We start from the raw sequence: 24598 nt of genomic DNA on the forward strand, positions 1-24598 counted from the left end.
TGCACCTGAAAATGCATGGCATATAGCTGTCTTAGCATGGCATTGCATTCACTTCAATATACTCTCTGTCCTGGGGATCCTTATAGCTATGCTTTAAGAGGTCCACATTACAGGAGGTCAGGTGAGGTGTTCCCTAGCCTGGTCCTTTGACAGTGTAGACCATAAAGGTGTTGGAGGAACTGTCAGAGTACAGTCAGTGTTTAGCTGGGACTATTTGACCTGGCATTGCAGTCAAGCAGCATGATTAGAGCAGTCTTCTAGGTTTGATCTCTTCTGCTTCAGTACTACAGTCCATGCAATGTCCAGCTGGCTTTCCTGCCCGCTGGGATCTTGCAGGCCAGTATGGGAAATGCAAGTTGGGGTCTTGAAAGACAGTATCTGGGGGACCTGCTCTCTGAGTGAGCCCTTTCCTCTCCTGTCCTTAGGAAACCAGAAGAGAGTGATAAGGCACCACTCAATGGTGATTGAGCATCAACCCTTCAACGGTGGTTGCAAACAGGGCTGGTTTCCCTAGCTATATGCAAAAAGTGTTGTTGTCAGCTGTTGGGCAGGGCAGGGGCCTGGGGGCCAAGAAGTCATCAGCTTATTTGTACTTCCTGTTGTGTCAACTTGGGCAAGTCTTCTGTCTTCCAACTTATCCAGCAGTATAATGCTACCTATCTCAGGGGGACGTTGCAACACTGAAATAAGGAATATCACTGAGGTCTCTGGATGACAAGCTGCTTCATGAAGGCAACAGTAGATTGCATGTTGTGGGCTCATTTGGCAGGAGACAAGAAAGAGCCATGAAAATCAGGGCATGCCTCTAAGACCTTATATTTCCCCTTTGAAATAATGAACCTCTTCTCTACCTCTTTACACCCAGTAATTCTTCTGCTGCCAAGGACTTGGGAAAATCACCACAGGTCAGAAAGCTTTTTTGATAGGGTGGATTTTTATTTGAAATCTCTGGGTTGCTGTCATGAGTCAGTGTTTGCACACCTCAACATGCTCTGCTTGCTTGGCGTGAATATGTAATGTGGTTTAATTACATAGCAGAATCCAAAAAGTAGCCAATTTAGAGCTTCTCTGTTCAAGTTAGCACAGGGGTGAGGGGTGGGCAGTGGTCTGTTTGTTTGCATCCCATCTATCAGCTTAGCAATTATATTGGGACTGACTGAGGTCTTTCTACTCTTTTTGGTTTCTGCTCTCTAATGCTCACCAACTGTTTGGCTGTAGTGCTATGATTTGTACCTATAGCAGAGAGAGGTAGTTCGTCGTGTTGGCCTGAAGTTGTGCAGAAGGCAGAGGAGATCTGCACCTGATAGACTCGCTAAGTCAGAGATTTATAGTATAAGCTTTTGCGAGCCTGAGTTCACTTCATCTGATGCGACATAAGATCTGCTCACTGTGAATAATAATGCCGAGGGATTAGGAAAGCATTGTCTAGAGAGCACAGCTGATGAAGTGAGCTCAGGCTCACGAAGACTTATGCTACGTATCTCTGATTTTGTTAGTCTATACGGGGCAAAGTGACAGCAAGTGCATTCAGTCTGGGAAAGCCATAAATAGCTATATAGCTTTGTGCAGACGTGTCGGTGGCAGCATGCCGCTGGGTTTGAGGTTAGGACTCCCGGCCCTTACAAATACCTCCATGGCTAAAGCCCAGTCCTCCTCATCCTGGTCATGGGGCTACGTGACTCCAAGCTGTGACTTGTTTTACATCTGGGATTTCATATTTTTGGCTTAGCTATTATGTTAATGCATGTATTTTATATGCAAGGTTATGTCCAAAGTGCCTTTCCCTGCCACTGTTAACTTTCTGCTGAGTAAGTATCTTCCTAGGTTTGGCGAGCTTGACTGAGTCTCTCTTAAAACATTACAGACTTTGGTTGGTTTGGTTTGGTTGTGGTTGAAATGGATGCCAAAGGCTCTCCGACATCTCTAGTAGTCACATGGCCAAGTCCTGAACAGTACCTGCAAGCACAGAGAAATGGTGACCTGTATCTTCTGCAGCGGCGTGATTTGAATTTTTGTGGCTGCTTTTGGGTTTTTTCCCCCATTAAATCCATACTAAGACCCTATACCTCTTGCTTAAAGTATAGAAGAATCACTGAAGGCGAGCATGATGCTAAATTCACTACCTTTAAAGAGGTATATCAGGTGCGGGGAGGGCATTTGCAGAACTTGTCCCTGGCCCAAAAGTCCCTGAGCAGCACTGCGTGGATGTAGAGGACAGAGCTGATTGGCAATGTATTCAGCTAAATTAGTTCCCTCTTTCTGTCTGCAAATGATCTGTGCTCTCTGGTTGCTGTAGTTCATATAGGCTGTTACATTATAGTGAATATAAGGAAGAACATCTTCCAACATATCAGATGCTCGTGAACTATCCACATTGCTTTGAAATAGCCAGACTAGTACTTTGAGTTTGTGCCGTTCCTGTCTTTTAGGGAGGTGCATAGTCTCCACTGCTTTAGTACTGGGCTTGCCCCTAACAAACTGTGGTCCAGGAGGAGAGCTATATGATCATGCTGCATTTCACAGACGGGGAACAACATGAGGACAGATTAAGTGCCTTATTCAAAGGGAGACTTCAGTTGTGCCCAGAACTAAAACCAAGTTACTAGATATTTTTTTCCCTTCTGTGCTGGCTGAGTGTGGGACACGGTAGCAGAGTGAGGAAGGCGTCTTGCTTTGACTCGGGAGATAGGAGAATAGGCCTCACTTTTGACTCATGCTGGGGGCTGCCACCAGTTGACTACGTGGTGCCCAGTTGCTCCGGCTGGGAGTCAGAGGCAGCCAGATGTGCTGCTCATCACATTGCTCTCTTGGTGACTCAACCAGGAGCCATCCCATCTCCACCCAACCCTTGACTTTGCGGTTGGTGAATCTGAAGGCCACAGCGAGCACTTAGGGGCACCAAACACCATTCAGATGACCCTGAATGCACCCAGCACCTTTCTCGAAGCACTTCTGATGTGCCGTCAGCCCAAAATTTACTCCCCGAGCAACAGCTGTGCACAGTTACTCGCGAATACCAGAGCATTGATTGCACAGCTTTGTAGCAATGAATATCCATGCATGCTTCTTTGCAACTGGACCCAGCTCTCTTGCTGCTAAATGGCTGTGTTATAGTGGGTATGGTGGCCAGGACGGGCCCAAGCACACCCCTCCCAAACCCTGCTGGCATGCTCCAAAAGCATCCTGCCATCAGGGAGGCCACTCTGGGCTTGTCCCCAACACCCATCCCAGGCACCCCAGAGACTAAGGGCCCGGTTATACTTGAGATCAGGGTCTTATTATTCACGGCACTGTAGAAATGCATAATCAAATAGACACTCCTTGCCCCAGGGGACTTAGATGCTTAGAGTATTAGTGGAAGCGCAGCGCTGAGGTGCGGAACAAATGCTGATTTCAACCTCTTTTTTTTACAAAGAGTGCCTGGGGAATGCACCAGCTATACTGGATAACATAGGCCTTTATAGCCAGCCGGCACCATCCACTCTGTCCCCAAGCCTGAAATACACCCTCAAGCCCCAGTCGTCAGGCTGAACTTCAGCAGAGGCTTTCCAAAGGCACCCCGGGAAAGCACCTAACTACAAAAAAAACAACAAAAAAACCAAAAAACCCCCAAACCTAGGCACCTTCCTGCCTCCGACCTTGCCCAAACTTTGCTGGCGGTTGGAAAAAGCCGGCTGCTTTATTTCCCCCCTGGTCTTTCCTTGCCACATGCCTCTGAGCCCCAGCGTTGGAAGCCAGGCTGTGGGGAGATTTCATGAAGGAGCTTGTTCCCTCGGGGATTTCCAGCCTTGTTTTTGCAGACTCAAAGGGCTCCTCCGTGCAGGTAACGCACGGACATGCAGCAGCTATTGGGGCTTTTATCTCAAACCTGAGGCTCCCATAGCACTCGCCCTGCCTTTCCCTGCTCCCGGGCTGGGGCTTGGGACTAACATAAAGGGAGTTGGGGGGGAGGGACTGCAAGCAAGCAGTTAAATGCGCAGCAGCCACAGACAACCCAGGAAAAGCCCAGAAAGCTGCAGCTTCTCTTACGTGCCTTGGGGATAGGATGTGTCCCCAGTGCCCGCAAAGAAAGGGGCTTGGGGCTGGGGCAGGGAGGACCGATGGACTCACTCCTGCTTGGGACAGACTCTTCCTTTCCCCACCCCTAGTCAACCCCGTGGGCCCAATTGGGCTCTTCAGCCTCGTTCACGGGGGCAGAAGGTAGTTCTCTAAATAGGCCTCCGAGAAAGACGTGTCGAATCCCCCGGTTGCTGCCTTTCAACCTGGGTGGTTCGGATCACGGGCAGCGAACCCTAGGCTAGGTCCAGAAACTAGCTTGAGCCGTCACGTGGCTGGCGAACGCTGAAATCACGCTTCACGTGGACACCTGCGTGTGTGTGGGGATGTGTGCGTACGGGGCGGGGGTGCATGCGTGCGTGTACGGGTCTTGCAGCGAGCCTGAGGTTTGCAAAGGGGCCGGGTGGTGTCACAAAATCCAGGTTACGACCTGCGACCTTTGGATGAGAAATTGTTGCCATTTAGGATGTGTTAGGAGGTCCATCCTTTTCATCCCAGGCGTGTTTCTTCTTGCTGCGGGAGGCAATCACACCGGTATATCATTAACTCGCAGAAAAGGGAGCTGTAAAAAGAGTTGATGGGGGACCTTGGCCCGCACCCTGCTGGGGTCTGCTCTGAGCACAATATCCCAGCGACCATGAGATTAAGCTAAAGAGAAAAGTGAAAATGCTTTTCACGATTCACACGCCCTTTAGATTGTTTTATTAAACCATTTGAATAGGGATTTCCCTTTCGGCCGACAACGGGGCCCGGCCAATGCATAGTTCTAGGTTGCTATGACTTACTTGGTCCTGGCTAATCACTAGTGAGGGCAAATTTCATATAAAATATCTCGGGCCATTGTCCGCTTAATGCGGCGTGACAGTGCCAGCACAAAAGGGGATTCATTCACCCCAGCAGGTAATAAGGACGATTTGCCATACCAACCAGGCGGTGTCGAGGGAGGCTGTCAAAAACGATCAGGCCAGTTCGATGGAGCCCCACATTCCTTTCTCAGGTGGGCCAGGACGATCCTTTTGTTCGGGGATGTTGCTCCTGGGCAGAGGGTACAGTTTTTTTTCCCCAGCTATCCTATTGACCAGAAGAACGGTTTTACACAGCACCGGGTTTTGGTTTTTTTAATGCAAGGCCAGAAGGGACCGTTCTCATCCTGCAGCCTTCCTGCCGATCTAACACACCCCGGAGGATTTGCAAACTCCCTTTCACCTCCTGAGCTCCCTTTAACGAAGGGGTCCGGCCCGCTGCAATGGACCCGCGAACAGCATCCGCACGCGCATGGCTGCCTCGGTCGAAAACATTACAGGGATGCTGAACCCCTGGGAAATTTGGGGCTGGAGATTTGGAGGAGTTTGGGAGTCAGAGAAGCATGTGTGATCAAAAGGTGATTGGAGACATGGGTTGAAGGGGGTGAGATTGAAAGGGTGTCCTATGCACTTCGACAGGGATGGATAGACAAACAGAATTTGACCTTTTGCACCTGTATTATAAAAGAAGTTGAAGCCAAAAGGCATAATGGCAAAGTACAGAGATCCACCAAGGGCTGGGGCAGAAAGTTTCATCCGTCAAAAATCACCATTATAACCAGTGAATGAATTCCCTTTCTCCAAAACTCCTCCTGTGGTCACACTTTTCCAGCAACTTGGGCATCTTCCGCCATGCAAAGTGCTCCCTCGACGGCCCAGTGTGGCACAAACTGGCCCCAGGCTGTTGTAAGGTGGCATGTCAAAACACAAAAGTGAACATGCCCAGACCAGGAGCCAGAAGAGGTGGAGGGCATCATCAAAGCCAGCCCCCGAGAGCCAGTTCTGGCGCCGGTCCTGGGTCCCACCTTGGCCTGGCCTGGACAGAAATCAGCCAAGCAGGTCACGGTCCTCTCGGCTGCTTGGTAGGGGATAGAGAAGATGCCCGTTGTCTCACAGAAGTCCAAGCCCAGTGCACCAAAAAGGAGACTGTGCAACTGCAACTGGGGGTTGTCCAGAAAGGCATGGGGGAGCACCACCTCCCCTTTCTTCTTGCAGACAGGGTGGGCTGCCAACACAGCCAAGCGGCAGGTGAAAATGCCAGTGGCCAAAGCCTCGTGCATAGATAGATAGATGGACAGATGGACTGATTGATAGGGAGAGAGGGATCAGGACTGGGTAATAAATACCAGCCCTGTCCAACTGGTTTGCCCATCTGGTGGTTCAGCTTACCTAGGATTAACCAGCAGTTGCTTGGTTGTTTTGATGGTAGCTAATTAGCAACCCTTGACCTCATCATCATGCCATAAAATCAGATAAACTTAAATTGCAGAGCTCAGCCTCGGAGCCAGCTGATTTCTGCCGGACTTGCAAGCTTCGGGCTCTGCCCATCTGAACGCAGGGAACATCCAGCATCCATAACGTGGCGGTAGGATTTGGAGGACTTCACTATCCAATTAAAACAAAAGCCTTACAGCTGTTTTGGAAGAACTTGGCCTTCTGTGTTGTGTCAACTCCCTTAATCCTCCCTCATTCATTCCAACGCTGCATCTTATCCCAGTTCCCTTCATGTTCCCTGGCATGAGCTGCCCACTTAATCATTTTACTCCAATAACCTGAATCGCTGCCTATGCAATTGAATGTCTCTTCACGTCCTTTCATCTTCCTGGGGATGTGTTCTTACTAGCACGTGGGTTCAGAGGAAACAAGAACTCGCCCAAAACCCAACGGGAACCCAAGCCCAGCTGTTTCAGACAGGGGAAAGCTGGGTTAGCTGGTTCTTAATATCCCCCTGGTTGTGTGCGCTTTGCAGGGGGCTGGTTTTTAAAAGGGGAAAGAAAAAAAGAAAGCCTCTAGGGCCGTAGGGTGTGGAATCGGCTCCTGTCTACAGTTGATGTGGCTGTTTGCAAAACAGGGCGCTCGCTCGAGCAGGATGCAGGCTCACGCCCAGCCCTGCACTTAAAGCTGTAGTTACAAGCAGGCTTCTGGAAATCAGGCTTTCCTTCCAATCGACGAAGCACTTCATGCCGGGAGTGAGTCAGCTTGGGAATTGGCTGATAAATCTCTCAGGCAAGATTTCAGGCCACAGAAAAATGACCATGCCAAACTCTCCATGCACCGGGGCCGGACCGGGATTTCATCAGGGTGATTTCCCAAGGGAGGGGATGAACCTCCACGTCGCTGTGGAGTCCCAGCTATTCGAATGGGAGTCTCCCCACTTGGGAGCATTTGCTCAGAGAGGCATTCATTACCTAAGAGCTAGATCCTCCTACTTAATCCTAATCTGTAGCATCGGACGGGGACTGCGCTTCGTCGGATGATGGCGCTGCAGAGGAATTAGCCTTCTGGAGTCAGGGGAGCAGCGCCTGGGCATACGGGGCAGTGAGTTTTCGTTGGGGTTTTCTGGGAAGACAGTTTTGCTCACAAAACTTCGGCAAAATCAGGCTTTTTAACAGCACACAGCCATTCCCTTGCTGAACCGAAATGAAAGGGCCTCGTAGCTCAATGCAGGAGTATCGCTGTTCTTCCTCTTCTGGGGAACAGCTGAGAAAACCCTGCGACGGGAATAGCTCAGCACAGAAGGGCTCAGGTCTTGTTTCCATGATAGCAAATGAGGCTGTACGGAAACCAGGCAGCCAAATTGCAAATGAGAACCAGGCTGACCGGACCTGTTCAGTCTTGACCCAGAAGCAAAACGATTTGTAAGTAGGAGATGGTTGAATAGCACCTAGAGCTGGATCCTTGGAGGGGTTGGAGCAACCCACAAGAGCTCAAGACATCCACTTATCCACCAAGTTGGGGCCATGCCGCCTTCTTCACCCCGACCCCTAGGAGTAGAGGGGGTAGCTTGCTCTCCATGCTGCCATTCAACCCTCTGCCTTCAAGGAGCCCCAGTAGCACTCAAGGTCGAGACATGCAGGGGACAGAAATGATGAGCCTTGACGCTCTTTAGACGCTCTCGCCATTGGACCAAACAGCAATAAATCAGGTTATGGGTCAAGTCTCTGAGCTGAGAACATATTTTTCCTTGGGGCAGGGAGGAGGCAGGAACCATGTTAAAAGGATTTGCGCTGACACAGAGACAGATAGCTTGGCAATCGGAGCGATTAAATGTTGGCCCGGCACCAAGCTCAGATGGATACCATCCCAGAAGGCTGCAAGAGACAGGGAAGCCCTTGGCATCCACGGGCTGATATCTCCATGAGCACCACGAAGGAGGAGCCAAGTGCTGGAGGGCAGCAAAAAGTCATTCCCATGTAAGGAAGAGGTGTCAGGGCGTCAGCGAGGCAGACTTCGCCTGCGGGGAAAATACTGGAAACGTTGGAAACAAAATATTGCCTTGTTTCCTCACTTCCCACCTCATTGTAACCCTGGTGGCGATCCCACCTCCAGCCTCGGGGCCCACATCTAGCTTTCCTTTAGGCAGGCAAGTAGCACTTATGCACCTCGTATGAGCAGCATGTGGTGCCACTTACATGGGAGTTAGAGCCGCCTTCCCCCCGCCTCAAGCAGCTCCCTCGAAGGGGGGTGATGCTGGATTCTGGCCCCGTCCCCACTGGGATAGCAGCTATGCCTCCCTGCAGTCTCTCCAGCTTCTCTCCTGGTCTTTAAATGCATGAGGCAGAAACAACACAGGAGCAAAGGCCAAAACCCAAGAGACCTTCTCTTGTAGGGCAGTGCCCATCTCACAGAGCCGTACCCCACCTAGATCACTGACCTGCTGACCCCATCATTATTTCCCTCTTGGCTGTCCAGCCGTAGGAGGGGTACCTGCTCAGGGCACTTATGGCCTGGTGGTTAGCCAGCTTTGCTGATGGTAATACAGGTTCAAATCCACTTGTGGGGGGGGGCTGGAAAACAGGTTTCCTTCTTCCTAAGCAAAATACCACTTGCACATCTAAAGTTAGCCATCTAAATGCCACTTACATGTCTAAAGCAGAGCTGGACTTGGCACAAAGTGTTTTATGTAAGCCGGCTGGGTTAAATTCCTCTTTGGTGTAACCCCAGCTTGTGTGTCCCATCCTATCTAAGCCCATGCCTCGTAGCCTGCTCTCTCCCTTCCAGCTCTGTGGGGCTTCAGGACTCTCCGGAGGAAAGGGATGGCAGATGACCCATCACCATCGTTTGTGAGAGCTTTATCTCCCATATATCTGATTTTAACAGAGACCTACCACTGAACAGGAGGGAAAGAGAACAAGTCCATCAGTGTTTCTAGTACAGGCACGAAGACCTTATCCACAAGGCATTTAGGCACCTAATTGCCTTCATGCACCTAAATACTTTTCAGGGTCAGGCAATTTATGCACTTCCCTGTTGAGTTTTGAAGGCATGGGCCCATCAGGGCCAGAGGAGCTCCAGGCAGAGCTGAGCCGTGCTGCTCCCTGTACACGAGGTGGAGGGAGGGAGTCAGCTTCCTGGGCCCTGCAGTGATCACCCAAAGGGCTTCAATTATCTTTAGCTCATATAGTTACAAACCCAGACAGGTGGGCTCTGTCCCAGAGCTGGATGTGATGCTGTCCTCACAGTCTATGGCAGTTAATCCTTCTCCTCGAACAGGGATTTTCACACGTGGAGCCCTGAGCATCCTCCCTAGTGAAATGCTCTCCTCTACCTCTTTGGTAACTGGACTGTGGTTGTGCTCAGCACAATGAAAGCAGCAGGTCCTTTACTAGGCAAGGGAAGATGCTTTAGCCTGGACCAAATTCCTCATGGGTCCAACTGTTGTTATAGATATCATAGAGAAGTGGGGCAGAAAGGGACCTCCAGCGGTCATCTAGTGCGACCGCCCGCCTGAGGCAGGATCATCCCTATCCAAACCATCACATACAGCCCATTGTTATATTAGTGGTGTTTCATTTTAATCATGGAAAAAGGTGGATTTGGGGGAAACTTTTTTGTAACCAAAAATTGGGGTTTTGGGGTTTTTTTGGTTAAATCAGAGAAAACCAGGATCCCTGATTATCACACAGGAAGCCTGTTGTAGAGGAGATAACTGTTTCCAGGTCTTCAGATGACAAAGCTAACACTTTAACCACCAGACAGTCCTTCCTCTTCTACTGCCAAGAGCTTTCTATAAATCCTAGATGACAGGTTCAAACTCAGCCCAGCGCGGGTAGCTCTGGATGCAAGGAGTTGAGACACGGGTGTATTGTATGCTAATTTGCTTGCATTGTTGTTCACTCATCCTCCTGTTGTTTGTCTCCTCCACTCATCCCATCTTGTCCAAACCTGTACTGGGACTGATTTGGGGCAGGGAGTTTCCTTTTCTTATCTTTCTGAGCATTGTCCAGCACCTCGGGACACCACTGCTGCATCCAGTCCTCGTGTCTACCCTTGAAAAACAGTGAAGACACACTGCAAAAAGCTTGCAGAGCAATGCAAGCCTGATAGAGGAAGGCAGATGGGCCTCCCTCTGATGACCGTATGCAAGAGAAGGCAAAGGGTGGGTTACTCGCAGACTGCAAGTGACTGCGTGGGGAGGTTTGTGAGAGGAGAGGGCTCTGCCGCCTAGCAGATAAAGGCACAACAAGATCTTACGGATGGCCGATGAAGTTCGACAACTTCAGACTACACATAAAGAGCCAAATTTTTAAGGGTGAGGCTTATCGGCCATCACAACAGCTTGCCATAGGATGCAATAGGCTCCGCTCATCCTTGAAGACCCTAAATCGAGACAGAGAGGGGAGGTGACATTGTGTGACTCCAGGCTCATCCCCATTGCTCGCTCTCAGACACGCGAAGGGTTCGTGAGCCAGTGCCAGGGATGAGTCTGGAACAGCCTCCCTGGAGATCTTCTGGCATGGGGTGGGTGAGATGCCCCCGGCCCATTGCAGTCACACAGCTCAGGTTGTACCCAGTAAAGTCCTGATGGGGGGCGATGCCCGTTGTTTCAGCCCACGGTGGGATCCAGACCCTTGTGTGGTGAACGGGCAGAGTGAGGTGCCCCAACAAGAAGCGCTCAGCACAGAGGGCCTCTCTGGGACCTGGGTGCCTGCGCCGAGCGCTGTGGGGAGGCGTCTCGATCTGCTTGCAAACCTCCCCTGAAGATTGATGCCTGCGTCTTGCTTTCCAAGAACCGGGCAAGCCTCGCCCTGCGGTTAAAGCACTTTCCCAGGAAATGGGAGACCTAATCTCATTTCCCCGATATGCCCGAGGGGGTTCACACCCACATCTCCCATGAGAATGCCCTCACCTCCACCCTGCAGCCTCTTTTAGGGGTGGGAGGGTTGGTGGGGACACGCTCTATGCTTTTTTTTGGAAACCGTATCGCTGGGCAGAAAGGAATTTGAGATGCCTTAAACCAGGGAAAGAGACCCCAAGAGGGGCTTGCCTAGTGGTTGCAGCATTTCCAGGAAAATGCCAGCTCACCTCCGAGGATTTCACATGAAGCACCGTGCAGGAACCGCCTCGGAGCCCTTTGGCTTGAGAGAAAGCAGCGGCCCTGCATGCGCTTTGCATGGGGCCCGAGCCCAGCGGTGCGTGCTGGGCATGCTGGGGGGGCAGCTCCCAGATCCAGGAGCACCCAGTTCCTGGGTCCCAAGCAGCCTGGGCCTGGCACTGCTCAGCCCTGTCAAGGCTGGGCCAGTTGTGGGCCTGCCCAGGGCACGGCTCTAAGCCCCTGGGGAAATTTAATGTCAAACAGGGAGTTCTGGCACCTCTGGGATTAATCTGGGGTTTTCCAGATCCAGATGCCGGCACCTACAATCCGCTCCAGGACCCATTTTGGATGCCTGAATGCTCCTGGATCTATTTGTGATTGCTTAGTTTTGTCTCAGCTAAAAGCTATTAGATAGAGAGGTTAGGATTTCTTGGCGGTATCTTTTCTTGGATTCACTGTACGGCTGAAAGAGATGTTGGGCAAGTTTTCAGGCCCAGATTTCCCTTCCTCAGACACGTCTTGAAGAACTCCTGCTTGAAATGTATTGATTCATTGACTTTAAATAGAGAAGAAGCCATCTGAATGGACTCCTTGTTCCCCGCGGACGATTGCATTTCACCATTCCCCCTGTGTTGAGCCCAGTGCCATGGGCTGGATGAAAGCACACACCTTCCAGAAGGAGTTCAGGGCCAGATTTTCAAAGTGTCCAGGTCACTAAGCAGAGGCATTCGGTAGCCCCTGGGTATCTCGCCACCACTGCCTGGCCTGTGCTAGGCAAGGGATCAGGCTGCAGGTAAGATCCAGCAGAAAATGGGAACTCCCAGGTTAGATACCTGGCCCCCAAAGCAGAATCCAAAACCTCAAACTAAGGCCTAGGCTCCCTCTATGGTACATAGGGAGAATTAGGAAAGTCTTTCTCACTAGAAAGCACTGCAGCGGGGTACCCGCAGAGGATGCAGACTCTCCATCCTTGGAGGTGTTTAAGACCTGGCTAGACAAATTTTGGCTATGATCATCAGCCTCCTAGCTGAGGCTGGTCCTGCTTTGAGCAGGGCGTTGGACCAGACGTGACCTCCGGCGGTCCCTTCCCGCCCTCGTTTTCTGTGATTCTACGATTTTCTGTGATTCTATAATAAGGGGGCCAAAGCCTGCAGGCCCAGCTGCCTAGACTTTGCCAGGAGAAACATTAAGCGCCGGTGACATCTGAACACCCACTTCTCTATGGAGATGGTGAACCTAAATCAGGCCGGCAGGCCGATTCCTCCCTCCACCCAGGCACCAGAGCCTTGAGTTGTCCCACGAGCGCAGGAGAAATGAGGCAACGATAGCTTCAGTACCCACATAGCGTAATAGCCCATGTGTCTGTGGCTCTTGATATGCTCCAGATATGGTCAGGTATGTACTAGGCAGGGAAGATGCCACAAAAGAGGGCGGGAGGGAACAGGCAGTTTCCTGCCCCACCAGTTAACACTGAACTGTAAGAGTAACTTTGCATCCTCTACCTAAGACACAGACAGTGCAGATAGCAATGCAATCTTCCTGTGAGATAAGGGCGTTATGCATAAGGAAGCGGCGGCCCAGAGAAATGAAGGGTCTGGCCCACACTCACGTAAGAAGTCAGGAAATGAAGTCTCAAGTCTCATGACTCCCCACTTCTCAGTTCTCCGGGCTGATACCATCGCTTCCCCCACTGGCCCACACACCTCTGACTTCCTGCAAGGTTTCTGACATCAAGTAAGATACACTCAGGTATGTCCAGAGCCAGGGAGAAGGGATATGCAGCTACAAAGCACTGCGAGAGGGAAGGTCAAGCCACTAGCAATTTCAATTGCAGAGGTACCCTGGTGAAACAGCTTGAAGGAGCATGATATTCAGAGTGCACGAGCATGCACCTGCCGACGATCAGCTCACTTAAAGAGGGGGCACGTAAGCATTTCAGCAGGCCAAAACCACCTTGTCCCTTCTAAAATCTTGACTGTCATCAGAGGCAGTAGGTGAGCTTAATGTGCTGGAGCCAGACACGCGGTGACCTTGCGTTGCCTGAGACAATGTGGTTGAAATGATCAGCCCCCGGAGCCTCCTGCTCCCATCGCGCTCCTCAGAAGCTCCCTTGAAGTCATAAGGAGATGCCTGTGGCCTGTTTCCAGAACCACCCAGGGAGGAATGAGACTCCCTGACAAATACATTGCACTCTCCTCTTATCTCTGCAAAGTCTCTTGCATTTTTATATGGCACCTTAATAACCCCTCATTTCCATTACAAGTGCATGCTTTCCTTCTGCTTATCTGTATCTCTATCCACTCCTTCTCCATTCCTGCAGCCAGGCTGCCTGGGGCTATGACCTGGTGAGATCTCCACAGCTCTACAGGGTCAGGGCTGCTTAGTAATTAGGGAAAGGACCTCGTCCTCAGCCTGGCTGCAGGAAGTCATTCGCTAGATGGTGCTCTTCCATCTGCGTCACAACTGAACCCAGTGCCCCATCTTTACGTTAGGGGTGAAAGATGTGATCCCAATGCCCTAATTATTCGTTAGGTATCCAGGTTGTAGCTGTATTGGCCTAGAGGCAAAATGAATCAGAACTCATGGTAGAGGTGATCTCTTTTATTAGACCGACTAGATTTTTGCAGAAACCCCCCAAAAAACAATGTCTTTAACTGCAAGCTTTCGGGCACAAGCACCCTTCTTCAGGCATTGGAGAAAAGATTGCACGAGTTCTCCTGGGTAGAAATGAAAGTTCATATTTCATAGGAGAGTTGAAGGTGTGGTCAAATCTCCTGTTCTTTTCTCTGAGCCTAACCTGCATATAAAACAAGCTGTTCCAAACAAGATATTACCACACCTTCAACTCTCTTGAACTTTCATTTCTACCCAGGAGAACATTTGCAATCTTTTCTCCTATGCCTGAAGAAGGGTACTTGTGCCTGAAAGCTTGCAATTAAAGATTTTATTTTTTTTTTTGCAAACATCTAGCTGGTCTAATAAAAGCGATCACCTCTACCACGAGTCCTGACTCCTAATTATTTGTTGTCATTCAAGGATCAACTGGCAGCCTTCTCCAAAGTTGGATTGTTAGCCTCGGGGCCCTGAGCTAGATTGCGGACTGCATTCTGCCTACCTGAAATCCCTGGTAGTGACAACTGAACATAGTGCCATTTACTTCCAGCTTCATGCTGTGAAGCATGGCTGTGTTCCACCCCAAGCAAGCCTGCATTGTGTAGGCGTGGGAGTGATCCTTAAAAATACAGCCTAAAGATTGCTTTTGGAGATGCAGAAGCGCTGTGTCAAATCTGAAGTTATTAAGAACAATAAAAAACCTAGTGTGGAAGTTTCTATAAGGGCTGGCACCGATAAGGAAGGGATTTGGCAACTCGGGTGAAACTTAGGTGGAATTCAAGTATCTAAGTCCTAGGGACCCCTGTCTAGCTGCCACCTAACCTCCATAGGCACTGCAGGTTGTGTCTTTAAGGTCCCTTGGTGCTTGAAAGTTTTACTTCTGCCTATGTTCAGAGGTGCTTTTGCTTGGACAGGGCTGAGGAGGCCCTAAGGCCAGTCAGCATGCGGGAACTTGGTTTCCCTCTGCCCCGGGAAAACCGATGCACGGGGCTTGATCCGCTGGTTGTTCTCTGAGCATGACTAACCCACCCGCATAGAACCACGATCCCTAACATTTCAGTAGGAACAAGGGTTTTTACCCCCTAGAACAAAGCCAAAGGGAGCAGATGGTGATGCTGCTTCCCTTCGATAGCACATCCTAGTTGGAGCACTTGCCCAGAAAGTAGGAAGCCCGAGTTCAATCCCAACCACCCTGGGAAGTCCAAATGCACATCTCCCACTTCCCAGAAGCATGCCCTAAACACTGGGCCTGGGGTAGGCTGGGGAGGGACACTTCGCTTAACCTGCTGCTTCTGTGTCATTGTGCAGAAAAGAAATCCAGATTTAACAGGGTAGAAAAAGAGCAAGCAAGAAGGAGCCTGAGTCCATAATGGGTGTTTGAGGCACTCAGCTGGGACAAGAGGAGTTCGCAGCACAGGTCCTTGTTTCCAGGACCACATATGCCTTTCATGCTTCCTGTTAAACACTGACTGTGTTCCACCCCAGAGGTGGCTGCATTTCCAAGGGGACTGGGTGGTCCCCACACAACGCAAGCAGCAATGCTCTTTGGGATCTTCCCAGGGAAGTGCTGTGTGACATTTAGACCTCCAGCCCACGTTTCCCCCCTTCCTCCACATAGATGCTTTAACCTCTAAGCTACTCAGAGCCAAGCTCTGTCTTACAGAAGAGACTGGGAGCACCGCTGCCCAGAAGGATCTGGCACTACTAAGTGAAAGGGAAATGAAAGGGCAGAGGAGAGGAAATTCAACATAGACGTGTAAAGTGATGCACCGGGGCAAAAATAACCCAAGCGAGACCTGCGCTACTATGGGCTCTACTTTAACTGTTCCCCCACAGGAAAGAGAGCTGGGAGTCTCCATGGACAGTTCACTAAACACATCAACGTAGTGCTCAGCAGCCATCAAAAAGTCAAAGAAAATACTAGGGATTATTAAGAAAGGACTTGTGAACACAACAGAAAATGTCATTCTTTCCCTTTATAAGTCTATGATGCATGCAGACATTGAATACCCTGCCCAGTTCTGGTCCCCACACCTCCAGCAGGACATAGAGGAGCTAGAGAAGGTCGAGAGAAAGGCAACACGAATGATCAGTGTTATGGAGGGGCTTCCATATGCAGAGAGACTGAAGAGGCTAGGTCTGTTCAAGTTTAGAAAAGAGATGCGTGATGGGAGACATGGTAAGAGTTCACAAAATACTAAACGGCGAAGAGAACGTAAATAGGGATTTATTATTTACTGCCTCTCACAACACAAGAACTAGGGGTCACAAAATGAAACTAGCAAATAGTAAGTTTAAAACGAACAGAAGAAAGCCCTTTTCTATATAGCATGTAATACAATTTGGGGCTCGTTGGAACCAGATGTTGCAGAAGCGGAGAATTTAGCCGGATTCACAAAGGGATTGGACAAATTCCTGGAGGAAAGGCACATCAGTAGCTATTGAGCCTGGGAGTGAGGGGTGCAACCTCTGAATCAAAATGTCCTAGACCTTAAATGCCGGAGACAGCAAGTGAGAAAGGACCAGCAGCAGGGAAAAACACCTGGTCATGACCTGGTCACACTGCCGTTCATCATCCGCTCTCTGCCACGGTGTGGTGCAGAAGACTGGGTAGGATGGACCTAAATAGTGCCTAAAAGTCCCACTTGAGGCTCTGGAGACATTTGTTTGGATCAACCCCTGAGAACGACTTACTAACCTCGCTGACATTATGTTCCAGGACATTGCTCATAGCTTTTGCTTGTAGTTTCATGCATCTTCCTTCATTTGCATATTATTGTAGCTTGGTAGCTTTCCCAAAGGGAAGCAGGGCAGCGCAGATTCTGGCTCCAACATTCAGTCTAGATGGGCCAGGCTGTCTAGCACCTAGCAATGTTTTTTATCCAGAGAACATTTGGGTGTTTGACTAAGCTTGTTAAACCTGCTTCTCCTATAGCTTAGAGTTGTAAGTGATACATTCCCATTATGAGCAAAAATAAGGGCCCAGAATGGGCATAAAATGCATAAAAATGCAGTGCAAAAATGACTGGAATAAAATTATAGAGAGATTATTAGCTGATGCCAGTATGGCATAGGCTTGTTGAAGTCAATGGGTCTAGCTTGTGTCATTCTGGTCCATTATCTCCATGGATCCTGGTTATCAAAGATGTATGAGTGCTGCCAAAGTGTATCTGAATGATTTGAAGGCCATAGACAAAGAAACAGCTCACTAGGGCAATTGGTTCAAGGGTACGCTTTATTGGCATCTTTCCATCTTTTCCTTTTGGCTGCAATTAGAGCTCACTGGAACAATTTTGACCGTAGTATCATAGGTCAGAAGGGACTTTACAGGTCATCCAGTCCAAACCCCTCCAAAAATGGAGCATAAACCATCCTAGACACCTGCCCATCCAGCCTCTTCTTGAAAATCTCCAAGGAATGAGACTGCACAGCTTCCCCAGGCATTTTTTTCCTATCATCCTATGTTTTATACAGTGAGACAGTTTATTTCCTGTGGTAGAATCTAAAACCACTTTGCTGCAATTTCAACTCATTGCCTCCTGTCCTGCTGTCCGTGGCCGGGGAGAACAGTCATTCTTCCTCTTCTCTATGGCAGCCTTTCAAAAACGTGAAAGCCTGCTATCGTGTCCCTGCTTCATCTCCTCATCTCCAAGCTAAACACACCTCATTCTCTCAAGCTTTCCTTATGTGGTTTGCATTCCAGCGCCTTTATCATCTTCATTGCTCACTTCTGATGATGAAAGATTTCTTTCGTCAAAAAAGAAAAATGCTGTCCCAAGCCAGACCACTTTGAGGGGTTGTATCGGTTTCAGCAGAGCCGTTTTTGAGAGCCACTTCAGGACCTTTCAGGCATTTTCAGACAGAAAGACCCAGATGAGAAATTAAACATATATATACACACACACACACACACACACACACACACACATACATATACATATATATATGTATGTATGTATGTATGTGTATATATATGCATATATATGTATGTATGTATGTATGTATGTATTTTTACAGTTCTGTTCCACCAGAAGGCTCAAAAAAGTTTCATTTTCCTCCCCATGTGGAATGGAAACAAATTTTGCCACCTGGAAAGTGAATGAGTCACCTAGAAAGTGGCTCATTCCCCAGCCAGCTCTAATTCTTGCTAAAGAGCCTAAAGGGCGAGAGGTAGGGACTGTGCTTCATGCTCATGAACTCTTTAGAGTTGGCCCGGCCCAGAGTTAAAAGTGGTTCCCTTTGCATTCCCAGCCGAAGGGGAGGCAGAAAACTCCCCCCAGTCCCAGCTCCCGGCACAGGGGCCTGGCACCCATTTGGGCAAACATATAAGAGACACATAAGATGCAATGTAATGGCTGGAGCATCCTTGTGACTCAGGCAAGTTGGCAGGAAGATGCGGATTTAGGATGGCTGAGGAGAACAGCCCTTGGTTTCCATGAGTAGGAAAGAAGAGTGCTGGAGTGCCTGTGGACCAGGACTTTTCCCCAGCCATCACCAGTAACAGGGATCTGAAAAGTGTGTGGCTTATCTGGCTTGGGTTGCACCCAAAAGTTGCAGAGCATGGCAACAGAAGGAGCTGTCCCCTTCCCGAGGGGAGGAGATCAGGGCCCAGGCCATGTGTACCTGAATCCGTGCTGGATATCGGGACTCAGACAATGACAGAGCTCCCTGTGGCTTTTTATGTTGCTATGGCCAAATCTTAAATTCACTGGGTGAAGCCTGAATAAGGCCTTTGAATTCAATCTAGCTCTTACCCACGGTGTCTTCTAGTGCCGGAAATGCCTCTTGCCTGCTACAGGACCTCCCAAGAGTAGCACTACAGGCAGAAGGAGGCTTTCCTGTGTTGGGAAAGGTCAGCCACATCCCCCTCTGAGTGACAGATCCTTCCCCGCTTCTCTCCTCCACAGCTACCAGGGAGTCGGCCTTCGTCCACGCCATCGCCTCTGCTGGCGTGGCCTTCGCCGTGACCCGGTCCTGTGCTGAGGGCTCAGCCACCATCTGTGGCTGCGACACCCGCCACAAAGGGCCCCCCGGTGAAGGCTGGAAATGGGGAGGTTGCAGCGAGGATGTGGAGTTTGGAAGCATGGTGTCTCGGGAGTTCGCGGACGCCCGGGAGAACAGGCCAGACGCTCGGTCAGCCATGAACAGACACAACAACGAAGCTGGGAGAACTGTAAGGCCATTTGCTTTTCATTTATTGCAACCCTAAAAGGCATTTCGTAGCCTCTTAAAACCCTTACAGATGGTGGGAGGAAACTCCAGTGCGTACCTGGGCTCAGCACTGTAGGAGATTGGTTTCACTAATAAATCAGGGGGTACGGATCCCAAGGATAACACGTTGTCCAGTGCACGGGTGTGATGGGACCCCACCTCTGCCTGTCCACAGGGCAGATGGGTTTGCCATAGCATGGAGACAGAGGTTAAGATCCACCAAAGGAACCAAGGGCCTAAAGATGGGCTTAGGTGAAAGTTGGGCATCTACATTCAAAACTGCAGCCAGGAAAACCCCCTTCACAATCCTGTCTAGCCCTGAAGGCACCCACAACCTGTAGGCATCTCCGTTTTTCATGCTTAACTTCCTCAGGTGACTAAAGTTCACCTGCCTAGAAGTGCCTCGCTCCTGGCAGGCACCTCTCTCATACCTAAGCTCGATCAGGATCTATAGGTCAAGACATGGCTCCACTAGCCACCTTACCGAGCCCAATCGAGTAGATGCCCACAGAGTATGCCCACAAGCCCAAGGCAGGCACAAGGAGGAGCAGGCAGGGCTGCCCCCCACCCAGGTTGTAGGAGACCCATCATGAAGGCCCTCCTCTGCTTGAGGAGATCAAAGCCACCTTCCTAGGAGATCCAAGAGATGGTTTTAGATCTCCTCAAGGCAAGCCTGGAATTGAAGATAGGTCTTATATACCCACTAGTGAGTGTATAATGGGGGGGGAGAGGGGCTGCGGCAGCATTGCCTCTTCTGGCTGTGTTTGCAAAGATGGGGCAACCCCTGTTCTGTGTTAGAAAGAAGCCCCCAAAGGATTCAAGACACCTTAGCATTTGCTGGTTTCAGCAGGTTTTTTTGTGTGGGTCTAACCCCAAGGTCCCTAATTCTCCCCCCTGCGTTGTGTAGGGAGCCTCAGACGCCACTCACTGCCTGCCTTGTGCTGAAGGAAGCACCCAAACTCAGGATAATAAATCCATGGCCCCAAGACTGTCTCTGTGCTCACAGAGGCTTTTCTGTGTCTCTTCAGGCCCCAGTAGACCTACATTTGCTCCCAGCACTGGTGGTTAGCACTGATTCCCCAAAGGGAAAACAGCTCATTACCAACCATGCCACTGCCAGATTACACTGTGGCCTTTCTGGGTTCAAGTTGCAGCAAGGGAAATTTAAGTTAGATACTGGGAAAATCTTTCTCACTAAGAGGGTGGTGAAGCCCTGGAACAGGTTACCTAGAGACATCTCCATATCCTTGGAGGTTTTTAAGACCTGGCTCAACAAAGCCTTGGCTGGGATGATGTAGTTGGGGCTGGTCCTGCCTTGAGCAGGGGGTTGGACTAGATGTGACCTCTTGAGGTCCCCTCCAACCCTAATTTTCTAAGATTTGGCCTATTCCAGAGGCTCAGTCTAGGAAGCATTCTTGGCTTAAAGTCAACTGTTCCAGCAGCCTCTACAGGAGTCACGTCCTGATGCCTCCCCACACAAAACAAGACCTTATTGCTTATCCTATATAGAAGAGAAGTACCAGTGACTAATAGAATCAACATAAATCAGCCTGTTTCTACTCCTTTGTTGCCACTGATGTCAATGGGAGTGGGAGCAGACCCTGCTCATGTATGTAGAAACACGTATGACTGCACACGTGGATAACCTATGAAGTCATCGTGGATTTCCACCAGTCTATGGGACCCCCATCAAGGACAGGCCAAAACTTCAGGGGGGGTTCCTCATTTCACGGAGAAGCATGAATCCTCATTGGGGATATTCTGCCACCAATGAAGGATGTGGCTCTAGACACGAAGCACGGCCCTCTTAAACGGAGAGATGCCATCCTTCCACAAAGTCAGGGAACCACCGCTAACCTACTTTGAACGCCTTCAAGAGAAATTTGGATGTTTATTTTGCTGGGATCCTATGACCCCAGCTGACTTCCTGCCCCTGGGACGGGGGGCTAGACTTGATGATCTTCCAAGGTCCTTTCCAGCCCAAATGTCTATGAAATCTATGAAACTAGCAGAGGAGGATGAAAGAAATATTTACGTGGCTATAAAGCTGGCCAGAATAACACGGGTGCCATGAGTTACCCAGCACTTCCAATGGTAACGGGCTATAGGAATAAAGACTAGAGCTGGGTAGGATGAAAAGGTGCATTTTGCCATCTAATGAGCCTCAATGGGAAAATACTATGTAGAGCTCAATGGGTATAATTCAGACTCGTAGGGCTTGTTTTCATTCCCAATCTAACTTTGAGACTCTCTACTGGTTTTAGGCCCTTCACAAATATCATAGGGTGTATAGCAGATACCACACCTTGGCAGCTAAATCCTTTTGTTCCATAAACAGCTTATTCTTCCCGTTCTCATCACACCAACACTTATTTGGTGAGTGTACCTAGTCTCCATGTTCGAGTATTTCCAGCTAAAAACGAGCCGCCGGAGATGTTTCAAGCCAGTTCCCATAAGAATTCAAATCCAGCCTCCAGACCGAAAGCTTTGATTAAGAACAGCATTATTATATAAAGCAGACACTCTGTGGTTCTCTCGGAGCTAATTACAACCTCCTTAGCAGTGAGTGATGCTACCTCAATCACAAAGAAAAACCACCTGGAAAACATTGATCACGCACTATAGGTGCTGATTCATGGCATAGCTTTTAGATGCAGACTGGAGCTAGTCTGTTCATGCACCCAGAAATTTGCTGATCCGTCTGAAATGCAGCTTATTGAGTACGGTTGCATAAGGCTGTCTCTCGCCTAAGCGCCTTTGAAATCTGTGGACCGACCTCATCCATAGACAAAGGCGGCAGGACTCTTATTGAAACGTATGGCCACAGCTATCATATCAACCAAGGATGAATTTTCACCCTTTCCATGTCATAGCTCGGCCCCCCTACAGATGGAGCAATCCCAGCTTGAAGGATTCAGAAATCAGGAACCAGGCTTCTACAATCAAAAGATTGGTTTAAAACTCAGAAAAAGATATTGCTTTAAAAAATATCAGTGCCAATTTGGGTCCCTTTTATCTTCTGGTTTCTGAATCTTTTGCAACCAGGAAGGCGAGAGCTAGACTTTTTTTGTTTTAACAAAAGCTGAGATTTGCACCATTTCACCTGGCTGGGAGATGTGATTTTAAAGAAAATGCTCACTATTATGAGGCTGGTGAGAAAACGTAGGAGCGCTGTGGTTGTGCCCTCAGCCATCAAGGTTTGACCTGCTCAGCATCCTCAAAAGCCCTCAGAGAAAACCCAAAGGGTGCAGCAGGAAATAGCTGATGATTCAGTTGGCGATACCCTTCCTTGACTTGAGCCTCTCTTTCTGGAAAGAAAAGGGAGTGTTATTGTGGGCGCCTTAACCAAATCCCAGGTTTGATATTCACAGTACGTTCTACCGCGGCATTTTCTCCATGGCTTCAGACAACAAACAAATACTTCTTTATGTCCTGTCCCAATCTCTTGGCCGTTTTGACTGACCACTATTAAAAAGCCATTCATAGGAAGGGGAAAATCCAGCAACTCTGTGGGCAGGTGGCGCATCAGACTCTCAAGTTCTTGTAGAAAAGTCTCTGTAAGTCTCCTTGCTACCAAAGCCATTAGTAATGTCCCAGCAGATGTATGACAAGCAACTAAACTGCTGCCTACCACTCCTGGGTGAAGGGAACGTTTGGAGCAAATGCAGTTCTGGGGGTGTTTCCACACTCCTACGCAGGAGTGACTTCATCCAGCAGCGAAACCGCTTTGTATATCAGGAGCCCTTGGCTTTTCTGCCAGGTTTGACATGGGATGAAATGACACATGATGGAGCTAGGTGCATATGACTTCTATATGTGATGTAGCTACATTGAGGTGGGCAAAATGCAGCCCGGGGGCCGGATGCAGCCCACCAGACCATTCTACCCGGCCTGCGGGGCCCCTAAAAAATTTAGAAAATTAATATTTATCTGCCCCTGCCTGCCTGTCATGCGGCCCTCGATGGCTTGCCAAAACTCAGTAAGCGGCCCTCCGCCCAAAACAACTGCCCGCCCCGAGCTACATTAATGCAGCTTTATTTCACAGCAGCTTAAGGATCTCTCTCACTCCCTGGGACTCTTTAGGATGAGAAATGTTGGAGAAATAACAGTGTCATAATAGTTTCCCTGTTCCTTTTTTCCCCCACTTCTCTTTCCAGTCTATTATTGAACTCATGCATCTCAAGTGCAAATGTCATGGGCTGTCGGGCAGCTGTGAAGTGAAGACGTGCTGGTGGTCCCAACCAGACTTCAGGGTCATCGGTGACTATCTCAAGGACAAGTACGACAGCGCTTCCGAAATGGTCGTGGAGAAGCACCGGGAATCCCGTGGCTGGGTGGAGACGCTGAGGCCCAAATACAACTTTTTCAAGGCCCCAACTGAGAAAGACCTGGTTTACTATGAGAACTCACCGAACTTTTGCGAGCCGAACCCTGAGACCGGCTCCTTCGGGACCCGCGATCGGATCTGCAACGTCACCTCCCACGGGATAGATGGATGCGACCTGTTGTGCTGCGGCCGCGGGCACAACACAAGGACTGAGAAAAGGAAAGAGAAGTGCCACTGTATCTTCCACTGGTGTTGCTATGTCCGTTGTCAGGAATGCATACGAGTCTATGATGTCCACACGTGCAAATAAAGCAGGACGTCTCTCTGCAGGCTCCCCGTGGAGGAACAGACTAGAGCCTACATCTTCCGAGGTTGCGTATGTGAGAGAGCGCTACTTTTTTATATTAAAAGAATAAAAAGGCTAAAACTGGTTGGATAGAATAGGTCTAATGACTTCTTGGCTTTCCCAAGATCTACCTGCAGGTAACAAAAAGGTTGTGCCCAGATTATCCCTCCTGTAGGAGACTGTGATTTCTTTAACTAGCCAACAACATGGAACTGGGAAGAAGATCATTAGCAAGAACATGAGTCTGCTTCTCCCTTCCCTTTTCCAGGAGCAACTCATGGTATCAAGTGCCCTTTGAAAGACTTGCATTTTCCTAAATACCGCCTTTTCCTAACCAGGGGAGAGGCTATATTAGAAATCCCCAATGCCAAGATGCTGCGTATAAAATGAGTGGCAAAAATAAATTTTAAAAGGGTTAATTCATTAATTAAAAAAATCCTCCTTCTCCTGGGAACAGGAGAAGTCTGCAACCATTCCTCAGCGCTATAGCACAGACAAGCTATTAGCAAGGACTTTTTAACATAGCGGCTTCTGCCAGATACGCCATAGCATGAAGCGACGCATATAGTGCTTCTGCAGAGCGAGAGCAAGCCTACGAATGGACGTCTACAGAGGGCCCACTGACACTCCTGTATTGCACGTGCTATAGGATGTGATACACACACATACGCAGTGTGTAAACGCTCGGTGCCTGGAGTGGATCACGA

General features: G+C 49.4%; 1 protein-coding gene across 1 annotated transcript; it reads left to right on the forward strand.

Annotated features, from left to right (window-relative positions):
• The first annotated feature begins 15996 nt into the window (after nucleotides 1-15996).
• LOC109291063 (protein Wnt-3a-like) lies at nucleotides 15997-23983 on the forward strand. The gene is made up of 3 exons (XM_019507924.1): nucleotides 15997-16186; nucleotides 18915-19180; nucleotides 23376-23983. Exons 1-3 carry the CDS (start codon nucleotides 15997-15999, stop codon nucleotides 23853-23855), a joined length of 936 nt encoding a protein of 311 aa, XP_019363469.1. The 3' UTR covers nucleotides 23856-23983.
• The last annotated feature ends 615 nt before the right edge of the window (nucleotides 23984-24598 follow it).

Source organism: Gavialis gangeticus, unplaced genomic scaffold (genome assembly GCF_001723915.1).
Source record: "Gavialis gangeticus isolate Ggan-Ray unplaced genomic scaffold, GavGan_comp1, whole genome shotgun sequence".
NCBI classification, from domain to species: Eukaryota; Metazoa; Chordata; order Crocodylia; family Gavialidae; genus Gavialis; species Gavialis gangeticus.